At 43.8% G+C, this 21,547-nt stretch overlaps 1 protein-coding gene across 2 annotated transcripts in view; it reads left to right on the top strand.

The window, feature by feature from the left end:
- Positions 1-729: 729 nt before the first annotated feature.
- CREB1 (cAMP responsive element binding protein 1) overlaps positions 730-21,547 on the top strand; it is a 37,704-nt gene continuing 16,886 nt past the window's right edge. Inside the window, exons 1-2 of one of the 2 annotated variants that reach the window (XM_065840401.2) lie at positions 733-987; positions 18,334-18,455. In XM_065840401.2, the coding sequence (XP_065696473.1) occupies positions 18,342-18,455 (114 nt within the window). In that variant the 5' untranslated portion in view covers positions 733-987; positions 18,334-18,341. Of the gene's footprint in view, positions 988-18,333; positions 18,456-21,547 lie in introns of both variants that reach the window. The other variant, XM_065840402.2, reaches the window with a different exon arrangement.

The raw sequence follows: 21,547 nt of genomic DNA, 5'->3' as shown, positions 1-21,547 counted from the left end.
ACGAACTTACAGATTTGGTGGAGGCTGGTTGCTCAGGGCTGGGGGATTTCATGGGGATATTTACGTCAGGATGGAGCAGCAGTCACTGGTGCCTGGTTTTGGGCCACCATGGCTGACTGGCCACAGGGAACAGGATGGGAGTCACAGCGGAGTGAAAAACAGGCGGTAGAGGAAGGTTTAGAGCAGCGACCTGGCAGACGCAAGTGCTTCACCGTGCAATAAAGGGATGGTGGGGACTCCAGGCAGCCGGGAGGCAGCCTGGCATGGCTGCACTGTGCTTGTGAAGACATGGGGCTGTTGGGTCATGAGGTGACAACCGAGTGCCTGAGGAAAGGAGTCAGCGGGGCACCCCGGGGTGGGCGGTGGAGCCTGCGGGGCCGGGGTCAGCAGGTTCCCCGGGGTGCCGGTGGGGACGTGGGGATGTGCTTGGTGAACGCGGGGGACGCGGCGCCCTCAGCGGACCCGGCGCTCAGGGGCGGCTCGGCCGTTTCCGTGACCGCTCGGGGCTTTCCTGCCTCCTCGCCTCCTCTCCCGCGCTCGGCGGGAACGGGTGTGGGGTGCGCGCCCCCCTCCGCCCCCGCAGCCCCGGTCGGAGCTTCCCGGGCGGAAGCGCCGTTCGCGCCTTCCCGCGGCCGCTCGGCTCCTTCCGCCCACCCAGCGGGGCGCTTCGTTCGTTTCCGCGGCCGCTCGGCTCTTTCCGCAAGAGCCGGCGGCGCGCTCGGCCGTTCCCGCCGCCTGCCGGGCGCTCGGTGTTTTCCGTGAGCGCTCGGCGATTTCCGTGCGGGCCGCGGCGCGCTCGGCGCTTGCTCCCTGGCTGGCGCTCCTCAGTCGGCCGCTGCCTGCCTGTCGCCGGGCTGGGAGCGCCTGTGTGTGTGAGTGACGCGGCGGAGGTGTAGTTTGACGCGGTGTGTTACGTGGGGGAGAGAATAAAACTGCGGCGAGATCCTAGGCGCGAACGAAAGCAGTGACGGAGCAGCCTGGTAACCGGTAAGAGGAGGAAGGCGCCCAGCAAACAGGGGCGGGGGGGAGGGAAGGAAATGGAGCCCGGCGGGGACCAGGGGAGCCGCCGGGCGGCAGGACGCGGGGGCCCGGCCTTGCACCGCCCGCGGGAGGGGCGCCCGCTTTAAAGATGGAGCCGACCCCTGCAACATCCCCGCCGCCGCCGCGCCGCGAACAAAGGATAATGGCGGATGGGAGCCGGCCCCGGCGGCGGCCGCCACGGCCGGGCGGCGGCGACTCTGGCGGCAGCCAGCGGCGGCGCTCACCGCGGCGGGGAAGGGGGATCGCGCCCCCCGGCCCCAGGAGGAGGCGGCGGAGGAAGACGACGAGGGGGGGAGCGGCGGCCGCGCACCCACCGGCGCCCCCACAGCGGCGGGGCGCCCCCTCCCCGCCCCTCCGGCTGCGCTTCGGGCCGCTTCCCCGCCGCCCCTCCGCCTCACCCCGGCGCTGCCCGCCCCGCTTGGCGGCGGCCCGCGGCTGCGGGGCTACGGGGAGCGGGGCGGGCGGGCAGCCCTCTTGCGGGGCCGCCGCGGCCCCCGCGCCCGCGGAGTTTCGCTTCCCCGGTGACCCGAGTGCGCTGTATAAATAAATAAACTAACTCTTCGCCGTGATGGAAACGAGTGCTTGGGGTGCTCCTAGGAGCTGTAACGAGGAGTTTTTTAATAAAATCTGTGCACAGAAGCTCGGGCCAGCGCTTGGTCTGGTGGTTTACTTCTATTTGCAGCGCGGGGCACGGCCGTGCGAGGCGGCTGTGACAGGGGCCGTGGTGCTCGGTCACCCAACACCGCGCTCCGGGGACGCCGCGCAGGGAACAGCTTTGAGCCCGATGCGCAGATCACGTAACAGACAGACGGTTCCTTTTTGCTGTCTTATTCCTTTCCTATTAGTATTTTTAACCCAAAGAGTGAACTTGAGCCTGGCCGCGGCTGGTAAATCTCTGTTCGGGATTTGCTTTTGCCAGTTTTTCCACAGACTCTTAGGTGCTGCACGGCCAGCAGGATTTGACCTCTCTCCCTGCTTTAATAGCAAATGTCAGCTCAGCTGCCTTTTCCACCCTACACCAGCCTTGCCTTGCCTTGCAGCAGCTGTGGGGCTTTTTTTCCCCATTTTGTTGCCTAGAATAGAAGACGTTATTTGGACTTCATTTCTACTTTCAAAACCTGGATATCTGCATTTTTGTTTATGGTAATAAGTAAAAGTGATGTGGCAATCTTCTTTAAAGGAACTTTTAACCAAACATCGTTACACCTCTCAAATGTATACAAGGATTAAAAAAAAAAAAATATAGGTCATATGACTTTTCTTTCTGGAAAAAAAGTTAAATGTTTGTTTGTTTGTTTTCCTCTCCTCCTTAAGTATTGAAATGCCTGCACATAATCTGCTTCTGGAGTAACACCTCTCATTCTTTTTTTTCCCTGGAGTTAGAAATAAGGTTTCTATTTCTTAAATAAAGGGCTGGAGACTTACTTAAGAGTATCAGCCAGCTCTGTTTAGTCCCATTGTGACCACCAAACACTTTCAGAATACAGGAATTTTGAGACTCTGCTTGCTTCAGCAAATGTGGATTTTTACAGTAAAATGTGAAGTCACTGAAGTTTTTAATCAAGATGGGTGTTTGTGATTCACATGTATGTAGGCGTGTCCCTCCATGTATGTGAATTTCTGCTTTGTGTCACTTCCACCACTTCTTTTGAAATGAAGGCCAAAGGTGCTCTACATCACTTCACTCTGAATAATACCAACATGAGAAGAAGGTTTCTAAAGTTGTAATTGATTAATAGACATCTGAGGACTTCAGTAAGCAATGTAGTTGTTGATAGTGATTAAAGATAATGGAGTAGTTGGTGTATTTCATTCATTCTTGGTTTGATGGAATATTTACTTCATTTTAAATATAAAAATGTGAAAGTAAATCTTTGCTTTTTTTTTTTTGTAGCTTTAGGAAGGAACACAACATTTTATTTTATTTCATAATAGAGTAGAAGATTGTCAGATTCATATTTTCAAACACAGATTTCTGTGTTTCCTCACCAGCTTTGTATCTTCACAGATCAGAGGAAAAGGGAGCAGACAGGTGGTTGTGTATTCGCTAATCGTCACTTACAGGTGACCTAATATGAAATATTTGTATGTAGGAAATAAGAGTTTAGTAATTTTTAATGCTTTAATATCACTGATAGAACATCAGTATTTAGATTAGTACTCTCAACTTTGTGTATGGATCTACAATAAATGATCTGAATCCAATCTATACATTTTTTCCTCCCATACTTGTGATAAGGATGTCTGCTACCCTGGCTGAAAAAAAATAGATATGAAAGGAAAGAGGGGTCTGCTGATACAGAAAATTTAGAAACATCTCATTTAGACTGTCAGGTCGTCAATCTGTCTGTTTCCTGGAAGCCTGCACCAGCATGGCTATTGCTGGTACTGATGTCAAATATGAAATATTCTGTAGTAGCTGATCTTTTTCTGGAAAGTAGCTGTTCTGCTGCAGTAAGAAGCAAACAGCCTCTTCTTGCCTAAGTGCAGCTGCAGCTCTGTAGGTGCAGATTTTGATAGCAGACAAGGCCCTGACTAGGAATTTCTGTTGACACCCTTTTGAAACAAATGGGATATTCACACTTCACCTCTATTTTCGGATCTCTGGAAGCAAGTGGAGATCAGTTACTCATGCTGCACTTCTCAAGGCTTTTGTGCAGCAAGAAGGCCCTGCTAGTTTTGTGCCTGTAATCTGAAGTTAGCTTCAGGGGACATGAGAGCAATCCTCATCTGCAGAACCAACCCTGCTGAATTCAGTTTAAGCTCTCTGGTGCCCTACCTGCATACAGCTGAAGTTTCATGACAAGGCAGTGATTTTTCTCTGAAAAAATTATGTTCCTTCATCTGCAGTCTGTGCAATTGTATTTCATGGTGATAATGAAAACCTGAGCGATCAGCGGTTAATGATCTTTGTACTTCTCCCAGCATGAAGGCACTGATACCTTTTTTAACTTTTAGATCATTTGGTTGTACTGCAATTAAAAAGGTGAGTGAGAAGAAATATGACACCTTCTATTTTTCCATGTTTCTAAAAGAGCCTTGTCAGCTCTGTAGGAGATGAAAATATGCCAGGATCTGGTTGGTCTTTTAGGTAAAAAGGCAAGGATTTTCTCATTTCATGCTGCTGCTGTTTTTTTCTTCTGGCAATACTGGATTTAGAGTATCCTGTGCCAAGTGGAGAGAATAGAAGAAGTGGACGAGCCACTTAAAGGGGAGAGGGTAAAGAATTTGGAGGAAGTGTGTTCCTATTTGGATGTGTGTATGTGTTTTATATATACATAAAACATATATATACACACCACTTTAAAGCAGCGCTGATGCTTGTTAGATACTCTCAATGATTCTGAGCAAAGCGCATAGGTACAGGGTTTCTTTTACCAGTTAAGATAATAAGCATATCTGTTTTTCTCCTTAGCGTGTTGTGAGATTTGATGTTTGTAATAAACCAAGCCCATTAGGTGAACGATGGAAAAATAATTCCAAAGATAGGAGGGTCCTGCCAATGGCTGTTCTGGATTTCATTACTTTTCAATTGCTCTCTGAGACAAGACAACACTACCTAGTTTAGACAAAGCTGCGGGAACCTGGATAATGAACTATTTTGAAGCTTCTTTCATGCAGGAAAATGGAACAAAAATGTCTACCCTTGATGCTTTCATGCTTTTTGGATGGGAGAGTTCAAACTACGTAAAAATCTCTGATCCTTTAAGCGTTGTTCCAACGATAACTTGTTTGGTCAATGAGGTTATCACCAAAACTTTTTTCCCAAATTTGGAAGAATTTTAAAGCTGGGTTGTATTTTCCTCTTCCAGCAGAATTTTTTTCAATTAGCTTTCTAAACTTAGAGCAGGTTCTTTTCTTGAGCAGACTGAAACAAAACTCACCAAAAACAGTAGCCTTAGAAATCCAGGAATTGATCAAGTTTATCTACTTCCTGACAGACTGAAACCATAGTTCCACGTATGTTTTTGACAGTAATATTGGCTGAAGCAACTTCCATGTCTGGTGACTTGTTCATGTCTTCTCCGCACAGTAACTGTACCAGTATAGACGGGGGAAGCGATGGGGCTGGAATGAGCAGGAAGATACGGGCAGCTCAAACAGCAGCGCTGCTACATGAGAAAATGCAGCCTACATAAAAAATTGTAAATTATTGCTGTGTTATAACCAAGCATGGATCTCATTGTGGTTCTTGCTGCAGCACTGCATCATTTAGCTCGGTTTAAGTTTTTACATGTGCTAAACAGGAGCATATGAATATCAGCAGCATCTGTTCCCAAACCTTAATACCATGTATACATACTGTTTATTGTGCTATTTATTTTCTTGGCTTAAACAAAACTTTTGTGTGTGTGTTTTTTAATAACTATTATCTTCGCTTCCTCTGCCCTGTTCTAACATGCTACGTTCTGACTTAACCTCCTGTCACCATTCTCTGCAGCTCCTTGCTGCGGTCTCCTTAATCATCTCTCCAGCAACTCAACGACCTCCTGTGACATTTTGATTCTAACATTACGTGCATTTTTCTGATAGACGCTACCCTAAGTCGTCTCTTGTTCTCTACTACTATTCATATATCAATTGGATTTTGCTTTCCCTTGCACCTTTCCTGAGGCTTGAATGTAAAATCTCATCTAGCTTAACCTTTAAACCCCTTGGAATAATGGATTGAGAGCCTTATTTTCTGATGGCTGTTCCTCTGGCTCTGTGTAGCTGGCCCAGCTTCAAACTCTGCTGGTACCTGTGCCTTCCTCCAAGTGATGGGCAATATGAACAGGGTTTGTAAATTCATGCCTTTGTGGATTGTAGAGAGCTTGAAAAAAAAAGCCTAGGTCATTACTATAGAAGTAGGACCTCTGCCCCTTTTCATGAAAGTCATCCAAAATTTTTCTGCTGAAAATTTTGGACGATACCAAGGGAGGGAAGATATGAAAAGTGCAGTGTGTACTGTTGTCACAGCATAATACCAACAGAAGTCTGTTGCTGTCGTTTCATCTGGGCTGATAGAACTGAACTGTATATGGCTCTCAAGAGACAGACATCTTACTCCTTCCTTCTCTCTTCCTGGCTGTGTGGTGCTCACCCATCCCTTACATTGTCTGGAGTGTTGATTGTTTGTAGAATCTAATGAGCCAGTTCAAATCACTAACCCGGGAGAAAACTGTGCTTTTTGTGAGGTTAGTTTTCTTCTGCTTGAGTGAGCTGAACTGGTTGGTGATTGAGGTGCTGTTGGCAGCAGCACCGGTGCAGATTCACAGTGGAGACAGTAGGGGAGGAATGGGACACAACTTTCTCCCTTCGGCAGCAGAGAGCTCTGCTCAGCAGACCCATCTCGGGGAAGTGCAGCACATCTGGAGTGAAAGGAGGAGCAGGGCTCTGTCTGTGGTTATCTGGGGCACATCAGTTTGCCTTTGCAGACAGGAGAGCTAGGACACAGTAAGTATCTCAGTTGAAGGGGAAAAGAAAAAAAAAAGGAGAGTTTCCCTCTTCTGAATGCCTGGTGACACCTATGTGGTTGAACTAGGTAGTCCTCATCAGAGGCAGGTTTCAGTCTTCTCGTGAGGTTTGATCAGTGTAACTCTTGTGTCACCTCCTTTTTGAGGAGCCCAGTCAGATGCAGAGAATTATGTATAACATTTCTTTAACGGACCCCAAGTTGAAAGGTGAAGCTTCAGAAGAGATGCAGGCCCAACACCTGGGTGGCAATCCTGTCAGTTTCCCCAAGGCCTCTGTTTGTACAAAGTGCTGGGTGCCTTTTCCTTTCTTCCTGATTTTAAAATAATAATTGTGGCTGAAACTACTAGCATGCAAGTTGTAGCACGAGGTTAATGTGGAGTGTATAACCAGCACACCTGTGCTGGATAGAGAAAGAAGTATGTTACCTGCTGCAAACAACTGCTTCCTCAGTGATGTGACTGTTTGGAAAATGCGTCTCTCTGCTCAATCCTCAGAAAGCTAATGTTGACTACATAAGAAATAAGCGTCCTGTTTCCAGCCTCCCACTCTTAAGCAGAGTCATCGGTAAAGCAATAATAATAAAATTACAGAATATAGATGTTTTCTTTTCTTCAGCGTCTTTGTTGACTTAACCACAGTCTTGTGACACTTACACCCATGACTTGATCCGCTTTGCTTTCATTGGCAGGCCTGGCTGCAGCAGAGTAGACTCTGCTCCACCTTCCACGTTCCTGCTCCTGTGCAAGTAGCACCAATGCAGCTGTTTGTGAGGCGATGACGTGAACTGAATTGGAGAGCTGATCCAAGATAAAATTAATTGCATTTTCTGGTCTGTCTGTAATGCAAATTGGTTGCCCAGTCCCAGACAGCTCAGCTGTAAAGGTGTAAATAAGAAAGTATCAGTAGGGAAGGAGAGCCTGAGCTGGCAGTGCTGCCAGCAGAAGTGCTTCTAAGGCTGTAGTTGCAGAGAGCAAAAGAGATATTTTCTTTTGCGTGCAACAAACTGATGCAAAACACAGAGTGTTTCTTTCTCTGGCCCTTTCTGGTTCATCGATGGCTCCCGTTGCTTACTCAGGGTCATCGTTCTGACCTTCAGCATTACCAGCAAGTCACATCTGTTCCATCGAGACAGCTGTGTTGCCCGCAGGTAATACAGGTCTTAAACTCCAGTTAAGTATTTGAGAACCAAGGTAAATTATTCTCGGTTCTGGAGATGGTACTTTAACAGAGTAGATCTGTCTGGCAGGCATCATTTAAGAAGCATTCCTGACTTGTCCAGGCAAATTTTAAAAAAGTACATGAGAAATAAACCAGAATCCACTCAGTTGATAACATTACTCAGAATTATTTTACTACAAAATTTGGTTGCTGTTTAGTTTCAGTTGTTTTTTAGGAAGAGGGTGGGTCACAGATTTAATTTTGGTACATTAAGCAAAATAATGTGTCTGCTATTGCTTCAAGACTAGTGCTAATTGACCAAGCAACGATGGTTTCAATATAACTGCTAAAGTGAGAGCAATTTTAGGATTGAAAGTATTTCCAAGTCTGAGCTGTGGCTTAAGCCCCAAATCTTTTGCTTTTAATGTTGCAGTAGATTTTGTGAATAAGATGCATTCAGAAGTTGGACAAGGGCAAGGTTTGTAAGGAAGTGCTGGGTTTTTTATGCATACCTGGGCATACTCAACTGTAGCACTGCAACTGTGGAAGGATTTCAGAAGTTTTCACTTATTTGAGAGCGTTGAAGCAAAAAATAGCCTATACTGCCTATTAAGAAAGAAAGAAAGCTATTAAATCATAACAAAAATCATGTTGCTTCTGCAGATAGATTGTTTTCAGACATTTGGCTTTATATCTGGTAATTACCAGCTTTGTGTAAATAATTCAGTCTTACTTTCAGATAACCAGTTCTAATGATAAACTATTAATAAAACAGTGAAAGCATTGGTCTGAAAGACCCATTTTGTTGTGTTTTCTTTCTGAACTCCTTAAAAGTGTTTACCAAGTTATATAACTTCATGCTCTTATACTCTGGGTTGAACTCTAAAAATACCATGTACGTTCCAAGCATCAAATGGAATGAACAGTATTTGTTGTAATAGTTTATGCCTATAAAGCTTGCAGCGTAAATACGTGAAGTGGCATTTTTTATACATTAATCCTTTACCCACTGACATTCAGAAGTGGGTTAGAAACATTAGCAGCGCAGCTGTCCCTTCTCACCAACAGACAAAACCTCAGCACAGGAACAAACTCTGCCTAGAATTCTCTTGTCAGGTTTACCTATGCTGCTGGTAATACCTACAACTCCATGCTTACTCTGAATTTCGTAACTGATTTGATAGTTCTCTGAAACAGCAGAATGATGTCAAAACAAGTGTGGTCTGTATCACTTTGGGGTTTCGACATCTTGCCCTTTTCAATCTGCAGTGTTTTGCAGAGGTGACCTACAGTGTTCAAACCTCAGGCTTTTTTTTCTTTTTTCTTTTTTTTTTTGTTGTTGTTGTTGTTACAGGAACAAAACAAATGTATGATGAAATTCTGATATCTAATTTGACATTTTAGGTGACCAAATAAAAAACTTTAAATACTGACAGTTGCCCCCTCTTATTACAGGATGGGAAAGGAAAGATTTACTTTATTCATGGGAAAGTCCCCTGAATTTCTGGGACTTTCCAGAAGATTAAGTTTCAGAATATACATTTGCATTCATATTACATTAGAATGTCATCTCTAATCGGTGTAATCTCTAAGAACCTTAAGCACAGTGTTACATTACGCTGTTGTGATAATTGTTAAGTGTGTGTTAATATTGTCACACTGTAAAATTGACAGAGACTCTGGAAACAATTTACTTCGGAATTGAAAGATTTCAGGTAATAATAAACACGTTTATATGGTTGTCTGTCGTTATCACATTCCTGCATATGCTTCCATTAAATCATACTTGGTATGTAACTTAAATTATTACAATTAAGGAAACACCTGTGTGGAGGTGATTCCTTTCTGTGTTGGAGGTGTAAGATTATGTTGCATTCTTGGCCCTTGGGCTTGGAGCGCTCAGGTTAACCACACTGGTGGGGGTCTGTGTAATGCTGTGGATTCTGTTTTGTTAATAAGTTGTTCCTGATCTTCTCTGAACACCAGAAGAGATTTCAAAGTAGCTTTTGCTTTGATCACTTAAGTGTTTGTCATGGACCCAGTGATTGATATTATGTGAATCTCCGTACCACGTACATAGAGCAAAGCCTGTGCAGGAAGCACTGTTGTTAAATACCCTCTTAACAATGTCATAGTCCTGCTTCGCTCTCTCTAGGACAGTAGCTCTCTTGAGCAATCAGTCATTACTCCTGTGTTGTTTGCTGAGAACAAGTTCCAGTAGTTTCCCCACCTCAAAGATAACCATTTATTTAATACAAACGTGTGTAGATTCTCTCCCTACAGAGTTGCGTGCTGCTGCGGGTTTGGGATTGCAGCAGTTCATCCAGCTGATGGCTCTGACCTGCCACATTTAAAGGTTACTTGGCATGTGGACAGAGTACCTTACAACATGTCAGAACGTTGTCAAATATTTCATGTAGCATCTAGGTGGTTCTTACTCTGTCAGAATGAATGATGTGGCAGTGAAAGGCCGTAAGACACAGAAATGCGTATGGAGGAGAACAAATGTGATCCATCTGAACAACTATGGCAGGTCAGGTGGAAATCTCAAGTTCTGACGGGTCTACCCGGTGGAAAAAAGGAACACGTGCACCTTCTTAGATGGATCTTAACCTTGCTAACTTGGCATCATTTTCTGCTCTGAATATTCATTTCATTTTTGGTAGGGACATGGCCCTCTTTTGGAACATCATCTCCCATTTTCTCCCTGTCACTGGGGAAGGAGAAGGTCTCTGTCCGCTTGCAGAATTAGCTCTCCTGTCTGTCACTCTGGACTGCATTAGCTCTTCTGGAACACCTTCACATGTCAATGTTTGCTATGAAAGGAGGTGGCCCAAAATGTTCTGCTTGCTGACCAGCGCAGCAGAATAAATTATTTATTTGGCATATCTAGGTAGGTGAGTGGTACCAGAGCACTTTTTCTCGGTTACTCCGTGTGCCAGCCAGGTACAACCTGCCTCCTAAGGCAGGGATTGCTGTAGCCTGGCGCTGAGCCCAAGCCAGCAACCTGTACAAAGAAGCAAGTAGGGTGCACCAGCTTGGACACAGGGCCTCCTTAGCAGAACACGTTATTGTACCCATTGCTATATTCGTATTACTTGGGTTCAGGCTGCGTTAATACACCCTGTGGCTTTTAGATGGATACTGGTTCGTGTCCAGCGAGTTTTCACCATGGGCTGAGCAGGTGCCATCCCCACCTGGCCATGTGAGGTACCTGCTGTTTGCATCGAGCAGCTTCACCAGGCTTGCCTTTTGGGCACAGACACACGGACACAAACAGACACCAGCCCCCTAATCTTAGTAGAGATGTAATTGTATCTTCCCTTTTTAAATGAAAAACTGCCATCAGACTAGTGCATGGCCACAGTTCAGCACTGAATTAGAAGTGGCAGATGTGAGAAGGGGCTGCCCTTGTGTCACTGCAGTCAGTTGTGCCGGAAGGTCAGCATCAGTTCTCAGGGACTCATTTATTCCTCAGTTCTCCATCCTCTTCTATTTCAGTCAAAGGTAAAAGAAGAATTTGAGTAGAACCAGAAATTAAACCTCATCATGGGTGGCTATGCTGATTACTAATTTGCAAGGCCTGTACCAATTACAAAGAGCTTTTCCCTGGAGTTCGTGATGTATTCAGTGGGAGCATTAGCGCCCAGATGCTGTTATAAAAGTCATTTTATGCCCATATTTGCTTTGTTGGATATGTCTGTGTACAAACGATACTGTTCAGATACATTGTTGTGATAATTTTTATTTAGTAACCAGCAGTTACACATCACAAAGTGAGCCACAGTACTTTCAGTTGACACATGGAGGGAAGAGGCACATATTTTGACAATTTCACATGCTTTCATTTTTGTGAAAGTTTCTTTCTACAGTTAGTAGGAATTACAAGAAATCAGCATAGGTTGAAAAATAGGTGCTTTTTATGTTCTAAAAATAATGTCAGAGAAAATATGTCAGCTGTAGTAAAATGCAGTCAGTTTGTGTAAATGCACTGCTGCATAAATATGATATTGGTAACGAATGTGTATGAACCACTAAATGTGCTGAATTCTCCAAAACAAGCAAGTTCTCATGAAGTCTGACAGAGTCTCTTTTAAAAAGCCTGAAGACAGAAACACTAGACAGTAGTACAATGCCAGGAGTTTGGAGTCAAATCAGGAAAACGCCACGGTGAAGAGTGTTTAAACAACTTTGACTCGCACACCTTACCTGTGCAGACGAATACACCTTTCCGCAGTAAATGTGGCTTTCTTGTGTTGTGCTAATAGAAAACAAAATCTAGAGGTGACGGCTGATGAGGGTGCCCACCGCGGTAGCTGTGAGATTGGATTTCTGGTTTTCCCTTGTTTTATAGTCTGCCACTGCTTTTTCTTCAGTGAAAGGGAAATTGAGCATGCAACACAAGTTATTTGTTCCAATACTTTCATTGGTTACATATCTAAATCTGTTAAGTATGAGAAATTTTCACCGACTTTGGAAGTGCAACTACAACTGCACTAGAGGCTTTGTTGGAAAATTCAGGAGCCAGAAAAGTTTGTTACGTGTAATCAAGGCTCCTGGTTGCATTTCCTCTGTAATCCGTATGAAAATACTTCATTGTTTGCCTCTCTTGCACTGGGCGTTACAGGATGTATTCAATCAGCAAAGAGTTTTCAGACACTTCTCTGAGTGTCATATTGAGACAGAAGTGGGACTGCAGGTATTGTGTTGAGCTGATGGTCTGATTCTGCTTTGTGCAGGATCTCTTTACAATGAGATTCTATTTTTCTTGGAAGCTCAAGATCATATATTTTAACTTTAGTGGCAAGAAGACTTCTTCAAGCTTTTTATTCTTCAGTTTGCCTGGCAGATTGCTTTGTGTGAATGTGAATAATCTGAAGAGTCTTCTCCGTGTTTGGCATTTTCAGTGGAGTCGGTTGTTAGGAACATTCCTTTACTTCCACTTCCATAAGGTTTTCCCAGCCCTTGCGCTGCCCTGACCCAGAACCTGACATGATCATCGAGCTGTGTGGTGAGCTTGGTCAGAAAAGTGATAAAATGTAGATCTAAGACGAAGCGACAAATGTAGGTTGTGTTCATGGTGTCGCACACAGTCTTGTCACCCTGAGGAGGGGGCCAGAGGAACAAACACCCAGGGGCAGCGGCTTGGACAGTGCCAACTTGGGATGACAGAGAAGCTCCCATGTAAATTGCAATTCATGTGCCACCCTACTGTAGTCATTAGTGACAGAGATAATTATGGGCCTGTCTTGTCCTGTTAAGCACTTCTTACTGCTTATTTAAAGTCCCATGTGTTAGCTGTAAATAAAATAGTTTTTCTCTGAACATTTTGAGTCTGGCAGCCGTTGAATGGAGTTCGTAAAACAGCTGTTCAGCCATGACTGGAAGGGCTGCTGGGCTGCAGGGTAACGGTGGAGATGTGTACAGATTTCCTGTCAATGTCCTCGATAATTACACTGAAAAGGTGAAAACAAACAATAGCATACAAGAGCAGTGTTTGAGGAGTTTTTCAGTCGTACTGGCATGGCTGCTATGAATAAATCCGAACATAGGGCTTGAGAAGCAGGCATTACCTCCTTTTGCCTTCCCTCAGCCCCTGGTGGCTGCGTGAACATCATTCTGACTGGATGTGACTCCAAATGGGCATAGGTTTGTTGGGTCTCTGCACTGGTTTTGGAGGCTGTCATGTTGTTCTTCCAAATCTGGGTGTGTACTTTAACAAAATAAAGCCAGAAGTCATCATCTAGCTGTGGAAGAGAGAGACTTTAAAGCCTGTCACTTGGTAAAGCTGGGCAGGCTGTGACAGTACGTCTGAGATGTAAAACGAACTGTGTGGCCTTGACTGGGGTCGGGGCCATCCCGAGCACGGCTATGGGCTGGACAGAGAATCAATTGAGAGCAGCTCTGAGAAGAAGGACTTATGGGTGTTGATGAGAAGCTCCACATGACCTGGCTATGTGCACTTGCAGCCCAGAAAGCCAACCCTGTCCTGGGCTGGATCCAAAGAAGTGTGACCAGCAGGTCAGGGGGTGATTCTGCCCCTCTGCTTTGCTCTGGTGAGACTCACTTGCATTACTGTGTCCAGGTTGGGGGCTCCTAACGTAAGAAGGACATGGACCTGTTGGAGAGGGTCCAGAGCAGGGCCATGGAGAAGGTCAGGGGGCTGGAGCAGCTCTCCTGTGGAGACAGGCAAGAGAGACTTGGGATTGTTCAGCTTGGAGAAGGCTCTGGCAGGGAGACCAGCAGCCTTCCAGTACCTAAAGGAGACCTACAAGAGAGCTGGAGAGGGACTTTTTACAAGGGCATGTGGTGACAGGACAAGGGTTGATAGCTTTAAACTGAAAGGGGTAGATTTAGATTAGATATAAGGAAGGAATTCTTCACCATGAGGGTGGTGAGGTACTGGAACAGGTTACCCAGGGAAGTTGTGGATGCCCCATCCCTGGAAGCATTCAAGGCCAGGCTGGATGGGACTTTGAGCAGCCTGGTCTAGTGGAAGGTGACCCTGCTCATGGCGGGGGGGTTGGAACTAGAGGATCTTTAAAGCTCCCTTCCAACCCAAACCATTCTACAATTCTATCCTAAGGTGTAGTTATATCATGTGGCCGATAACTGTCGGCATAAGCGTTAACTGGTAGCAGCGAATTGTCACCACAATGTTACTAAAGACAAAGAAATGAAAAGCTCATGGGGAGAGGTATTATGCTTTACTGTGCCAACTGGTACAACTGAAAAGCACAGAAAGCTTTGGGGCATTTGGGACCTTCATGCACAAAAGTGGATGGAAAGTTATATGTGCTGTAACAGCCACAGTGAGGTATTTTGGTTCTCGGCTTAAGTGGTGTTTGGGAAAGGACCGCAGCCAGCTTGGTTCTCCAGTATAATACTAGCTCTTTTGAACTAATAAAGAAAATTGTGTATTATATAAAAGTCACGAGTTAAACTGTCTCTAACCAGGTAATCTCATCAGCTTTCTTAACCTGTGTTCAGAGTTCATAGCCAGGGTGTTTTAGGCAAGCAGATTCTGGTTTTCCAACTCTGGTTTTTAATAGCTAACTGTTTTGTGGTTTCTTTGGTTGTTTTTTTTTTTTCAGTTAGTTTCATTTAGAATACATGGTTCAAGATGAACTACAGCAATTACTCATTTTTTCTCAAAGTGGGGGGGTGTGTGCTCTCCTGATGAGATGGAAAAGTAGCCCAGAAGCAGGGAGGAATGAGAAGAAAATGTGCTCCCCCTGATCCGTTATGCCTTCTCTGCCCCAGACACTTGTTCCCCACCAGGACCCTGTCAGATCCCCATCTCCATTCCAGGGGTCCTGCTGTGGTGGCTGCCGGGGAGATCACAGCCAGGGAGCAGAGGGCAGGAGCAGCAAAAGGAGGGGGTGGCGGAGGGGCCTGAGCACCCACAAGAACAAAATGACACTGGGGTACTGGACAGCAAAGCCCATCTAGACTATGAGTATAGGAGAGCTTAGAAATGAGGTATAAAGGTTGGCATTCATTTGTATGTGCGAGGAGCTTAAGGTTTTGAACCAACATCATTTCAGCTGTTGCACAGTAAATTGCAAGAACTAATAGCAATTAATAACCTTAATTTCAGCTGTCGTGGTCTTATGTGTATACACGACTTAATAGATATTTATGTTCTAGTTACCTGGTCATGTATATCTTGACAATCTTTATCATACTGTACTGTTAAAGCAAATATGAAGTAATCCGTGTATCTGGAATATGATGTTGTGATGCTCAAAAATCTCATTCCTTTTTTTCTCACAAGTTACTGTACGCAGTGATAGTGAAGGTGTTAGAATACAAATCCTGTGATGTGTAAGTGCAAGGTAAATGGAACCGAATTCAAGAGGACTCAGAACCTGCAAATAACACAAGACTAAGAACTTGTCCAAACCCTGCAAATCGTGTTGGAAACTCACTTAAAGTGCGTGTGTCGAGATGTAAATCTTGCAGGAAGCTTCCTGCATTGCTTGGTGCTTACTGTGTCTATGTTAGGAGGAGATTTCTTTTAGGTGTTTGCAATCATGTTAAGAATTTGATTTCCAAAATGTTGGTGCTGTAGAGGAGGTTGCACCTCAAACAGTTGATGCTTTTGCTGATTACATATGCAAAAGATGATACAAGTGTGCAAACTAAGCTCGTAAAACCAGACGTCCTTTGCTGAATAGCGTGTGAGAGGATTGGAAATTCTTCCTAGGAAAGTATTGCATTTATCAGCAAGAATTGGGCAACATCTACCTTTGCAAACATTGCTAAATACCTGATTCAAGAGACCCCTCACTTGCACTTTTCATCTCTTTCTAATCCCATTTGTATAGCAATTGGCTCCATATTGGAGTCAGAATTTCTATCCGCAAACAAAAACACTATTAGTTTTGCAACATACTTGAATTTGTAGCGGGCAGATTGTTTTTTAAAATTCTTTTCAGATACTTGCTGGGAGATGTTGCTGATGCAAAAGATGTGCTCCCCAAATGGTTCCAATGAGGTAGTTCTTTTGGCTGGAGTCACCATGATACATGCACAGGAATGGGGAGAGAATTGTTGATTGCCTTACTTTGGACAGACTGGCTGATACTTGCAAAAAAGTGATACAGATACTTCTTGAAAAATGATAAAAATCAAAGGGAAACCTGTGGTAGTCTGGTTTGCAGCTTGTACTTCTGAAAATGCAGAATACTCAAGAAAATTTGGTGTACATTATGGAGGACTAAGACTTAAAATATAACTTGCTTGTTAAAGGTGGGTTAGAAAACCACTTAAACTGTTGTCATTAATGAAGTCTTTCAGAACTGTTTAGTAATGTGTATTACAAATAGTAAGAGCGCATGCGTTTTGTTTTGTGCTTTCTGGAAGATGAAATGCAACATGGAGAAGACTTGGTACTATAGGAAAAAACGGGGTTATATTTGCATGGACAGAGGCAATTCTTGAAATTTTTATAAAAATTATAATGTCTACACTACTTAACATGCAGTGAGCTTACAGTTAATTTCTTTCGTGATCAGTTTACCGGTATAGACATATAGGTATTGTTTATTTGTAAGCATTTGTTGGGCTAATACCTGGTTCATGTGGGACAAAAATTGTGGCAACAGGGAGAAGCATAACAAATTTCCAGCTGCTTAGAAGAATTTAATTTGCTTTTTCAAAAAAATGTGTAAGTTTTCTTTCATTGTTTGTTTTTAAGGAATACCAGGTTCCATTATTTTCCTTCTTTTCATTTCCTAAGAGTTTGTTTCTAAACTGATGTTGGAACTAAACATTTGGTACTTAAACATTTCAGTGTTGAAACACACACACACACGAAAGCTCATTTGAACAGTCGCTTTCAATACTAAATATACAGATTTTGATTTATATGCATTGACTTTCTTTTCATGTGAGATGCAGCTGCTACTTTGAAATGCTGTTTTTTCTTTGTTGATTAGCAGTGGCTTATTGTAAGACAGATATTTCATGTTACACTCAGGGCTGAAGTGCGACTCTGCTGGTTTAGGCAACGCATCTCCAGAGAGTGTTCGCTCTCCTGTGATACCGACATATAGTTTGCTTGGAAATGGAAGTTTCTCTGACTTTATGATTAAAATGAAATGTCCCTCCAGCTCTGAAGAGAGGTGTGTGCTGCCCCGGGGCAGCCAGAGGACCCAGGAGTTTGGGCAGCACAGAATTAGTATTGTGGATATGGAGGCAATATCCGTTCTTAATCCTTGGTATTTGGAGTCTGTATAATGCAGTGGTATTGCTTTATCACTGTTGGGAGCATTTCTTTGTATTTTGAAGTTCTTTTTAATGCATTAAATATTTTCATATGAGTATTTAAAGGAGAACTGCAAAGTAATTTTCACAGATCAGTGCCGAATTTAACATTGATTGCACTCAGCCTGCATGCATGGGTTTGGAAGTTACGCAACCTCTTTATATAGAGTTGTGTGTTGTGGTGATCGAGGCTTGCTAGTTATTGCTTAGAAATGTGTGTTAGGAGCTATATATGATATAAAACTTAGGTCTTGCCAAACTACTATATACCTCTAACTATAACAATATTTATTTGCAGTAAGGTTCAAGTAGGAATGCCTTCCACCATTATGTGTAATGACTTCAAAACTTCCTAGTAGCAAAGGCTGAAGTTGCTGTGACGTAGGGCCATATACAGCCTGGCCATGGAAAGAATTTGCATGGAGATGGTGCATTTTCAGTTCAGACAGAAAGCGGTTGAAAACTAAGTGCCCAGCACAGAAGCAATTGCAATTGTTTATCTGCAAAGTGCACTTGCGGTAGAAGGGGGGCGGCGGCAGCGCACTTTGTCACTGGGCACCGAGGGAGCCCCGTCCCGATCCCACATTGCAGAGGTACGGGATCATCCTAGTGCAATTGCTCAAGCCATTTTTTTTTGAGATGAGGAAAACACATTTTTTTCTGATCTCGTTGTTGGAGGAGGCTGGTCCTGTTTTTCAGAAACGTTACACGCAGAAAAATCCACCTGAGGCAGACACCTGGCATGAAAAAAATTTGCCTGAATGCTAGTAGTTTGGCAACATTATAATAAGCAAATGAAAATAGTATGTAGTAGTGGGAATTGAGCTGCAGTGATTGCTGCCAGATCCACCAAGAATAATGGACTTGCATACCAACCCAGACTTATGACAAATATTGTGATTGTAGGTAACTAAATGACCATGGAATCTGGAGCAGAGAACCAGCAGAGTGGAGATGCAGCCGTTACAGAGGCAGAAACCCAACAGATGACAGTACAGGCACAACCACAGATTGCAACGTTAGCCCAGGTATAAAATCATACGGTGTAATAGTTTTACCTATTGGATAATTTTTTAAAGAGGGATAATGTCTGCTCATGGGCCTGAGAGAAGGTTCCATTGATACGATTTTGAAACAGGTGCTATGTATAGTTCCTTTGATATTTGTCTTCACATTTTTAAACCAGTAGAGATTTTTAACTTCCCGTCACACTAGGCTGTGTTAGTTCTGTAGTGTGTATGTGTGTAAACTCTAATGTTAATACAATGACGAATATTTATAGCATTCATTACCACAACCATACCACTGAAAGGTATTTTTTTCAAAACATGTAATTAACTGTCTTTTTTATATTGACTGGATTGTTGTGCTGTTATGTTTTCTGTTAGAAACTTGTCTGTAGCAGTCAGTAATTCTGAAGAAAACAAATTGAAAATATAGATAAATAGTGTGGCAAATACAACATCTTACCAGATGAGATTAATATGATAAACATTATAATCAAGTGGAAAAAACAGGCATTTGACAGTTCATGTTATCTTCGTCTCCATAATTTGACAGATTTTGTGGCTGTTTAGAGGGACAGTAGTATATAATTTACTAGCCCTAAATTATTTTGGAGACACAAGAAATGCTATCCCAGCTACATCCCTAATTTTGGAACGTAGTTTAATTCTTGGATACACTGATGGTTGGCAGAAGCAACTCCAAATGAGTACAGAATCTGTCCAGCTCTCTTCTGCAACCATTTTGTGTTAAAAGTACTTGCCATCTACAAAGAATGAACGTGTTTTTTAGAACTCATAGTTTGGGGAATTGAGTGTCTTTTAAGTACCATTTTGTAAATGATTAACGTTTTTTTGAAGTCATTATATCTTTTGGAAAACAAGGGGTAGTACACTTCCATTCAAGTGATAGTATAGGGCTTGTAGCTGTTGGAATGCACAGTGATTTTGTTGAGTGTGAGTTTCGAGGCCACCGGCTGCCCCGCACCAGCTGCCTCTTTGGGCAGTTTTCTCACTGTCTAACTTAGGCACAGGATGTAGGTGGTGTGAATAACACTTCAGTGTGAACTGAGTGCAAGTAGTTTATTTCTCTTGCGAAACCAGTAAACCGCTTCTCACTTGGGATACGTTAAGGTTTAGTCCAGAGAAGCAAGGATGTTTTAAATTCACGTGCTAACATACTAACCTCCAGGTAGCTGAACTCAGAGGTATGTAGTGGGTTGAATGTACTTTACTTGATCAAAATTACCCCAGTACTCAAAAGAGATTTTTTCCCAAGTAAGAAAAAGCTATGATTAAAATCCATGTGAACCACAAAGTAGTATGTTTTAGTTTTCCTAATTTCCTCTGTTGTCGTTTACGGTATTATTTGAATGTTAGCTTTTCCCCAGGCTTTATGTTCCTTGTGGAGGTGATATAACAGTCTAAACGTAATTCCTTGTCTTGTTCACATCAGTGTTGCATTATTATGATATTTTTAAGATATGAAGTGGCAGTGTTTGGCATTAGGGAGTGCCCTCAGAGGCTTAGCAAATCTCAATACCTAATTATGTCAATTTAATTCTTTCGTTATCTTTTGTAAGGTCACCCCTCTTGTAAGCTTTAGTTTAATTGCTGCGTTTTTACTGAGTTCAGGGTAGTTTTCAGAGTCAAAAGGAAACTCGTTCCAGTTCCACAAGGTATGAGTCAGAGACATCTGCGGAAGTTGCACTCCGCTGTTGGCTTAATCCAACCGCAGAGTGGCCTCCAGTTGATCAGCTCTGCTGTCTTTGCCAAGGACTGTTTAGTCAGACATGCATTATTAAAAAGGTCGCTTGGTAAAGGAATATAATTTGCCAGAGGAAATTGTGCTCATGTTAATCTTCAGCCCCGGTTTCTCTCAGATGGGAGTTAAGTACTGCCGTGTAATGCTGCAGCCATTTTCATGAAAAAGGAAGGTAAAGGCAAACACAAATTTGGGGATTAGTGACAGACAGCTGTGGAGGAGAAAGGTCTACATGTAATTCCTCTCGATTTTGTTGTTAAGCAAGATTTCCCTGTAAGTGGCGGATGTTTATGGAAATTCAGAGATCAGCTACTGCAGCTTTTTGAGCACCACGTGTTCACGGGGACAGCAGAGGATTTACTTCTGCATCTGGTACAGAGCAGCGCTTTGAAATTAGGTAGGACAGCAGTGCAGCTCCTTCTCACATCACAGCTACATGGATCGGATTTATTGAAAATGCCATTGAACACTGGAGGATTGTTAAATTTTCCAGAGTTGGGTGTGTAGGAGCAGGCCGGCTAGTCAGCGCCCCGTGACCGGGCTGTGGCCTCCAAGAGCTCACGTTTGCCCGCAGTCCTTCCCCGAGGGCTGCGATGGTGCAGTTCAGGTGCAGACCGAAGGCTGCGTGCGCAGGTACAGCAGCCCCAGCACCCTCCTGCCTTTCAGGAGCCCCCAGGAATGAACACGTGCATCGCGTCGCTGGCCTTCCCCGCCTGACGTGACCAGCTTTGTGGGGGTGTTGTTCTTCTCGGAGCCTGAGCCCCTGCGCAGGACGTGTGCAGTGGTGCACGCAGCACTGATGTGCCGTGCTGAAGGCACTAGCGTGTCTCTGTTGGCGTAGACACTATACCTACAGGTCTGGGCTGGAGAAACAAAGTTGTGGTTAGGAAATGAGGGTTTAAAACGCGGGCCATTTTTCCTCACGAAAATAACTCTATAGAGTTTGTGTCAACCTGTTACACGGAATCACAATAACTGCCTACAAGCCATTTGTTTCCACTGCAAACCCATGGGTTTTCTGTCTGAACACACGGTCAGTTCTCTTCATTTAAATGGACTTTGCCAGATACTCAATATGATTTAGTCTCTAGAAAGTCTGAAAGGTATGACTCCCTAAAAATTTCAGCTTCTTACATCTAGCAAACACTTTGCATTCTCTTGAGTGAGAACAAAAATAGCTCCACTCCCATATGTTTCTGCCTTTGACTCAGCAGTGTCTGTAGGAGTACACCCAAGTCCTAGCAATGTCTAACTGAAGTAAGCGAAAGGTAATAAGACGTTTTATTAAGTTACCTCAAAATAGAGGCAGTTGTGTTTTTCTCATTCTGCTCAGGGGTTTTACAAGCAATGT

The sequence above is a fragment of the Patagioenas fasciata genome, chromosome 7, assembly GCF_037038585.1.
Source record: "Patagioenas fasciata isolate bPatFas1 chromosome 7, bPatFas1.hap1, whole genome shotgun sequence".
Lineage (NCBI taxonomy): Eukaryota > Metazoa > Chordata > Aves > Columbiformes > Columbidae > Patagioenas > Patagioenas fasciata.
The sequence above is the reverse complement of the archived record's forward strand: the minus strand, read 5'-3'. Positions and strand labels throughout refer to the sequence as shown.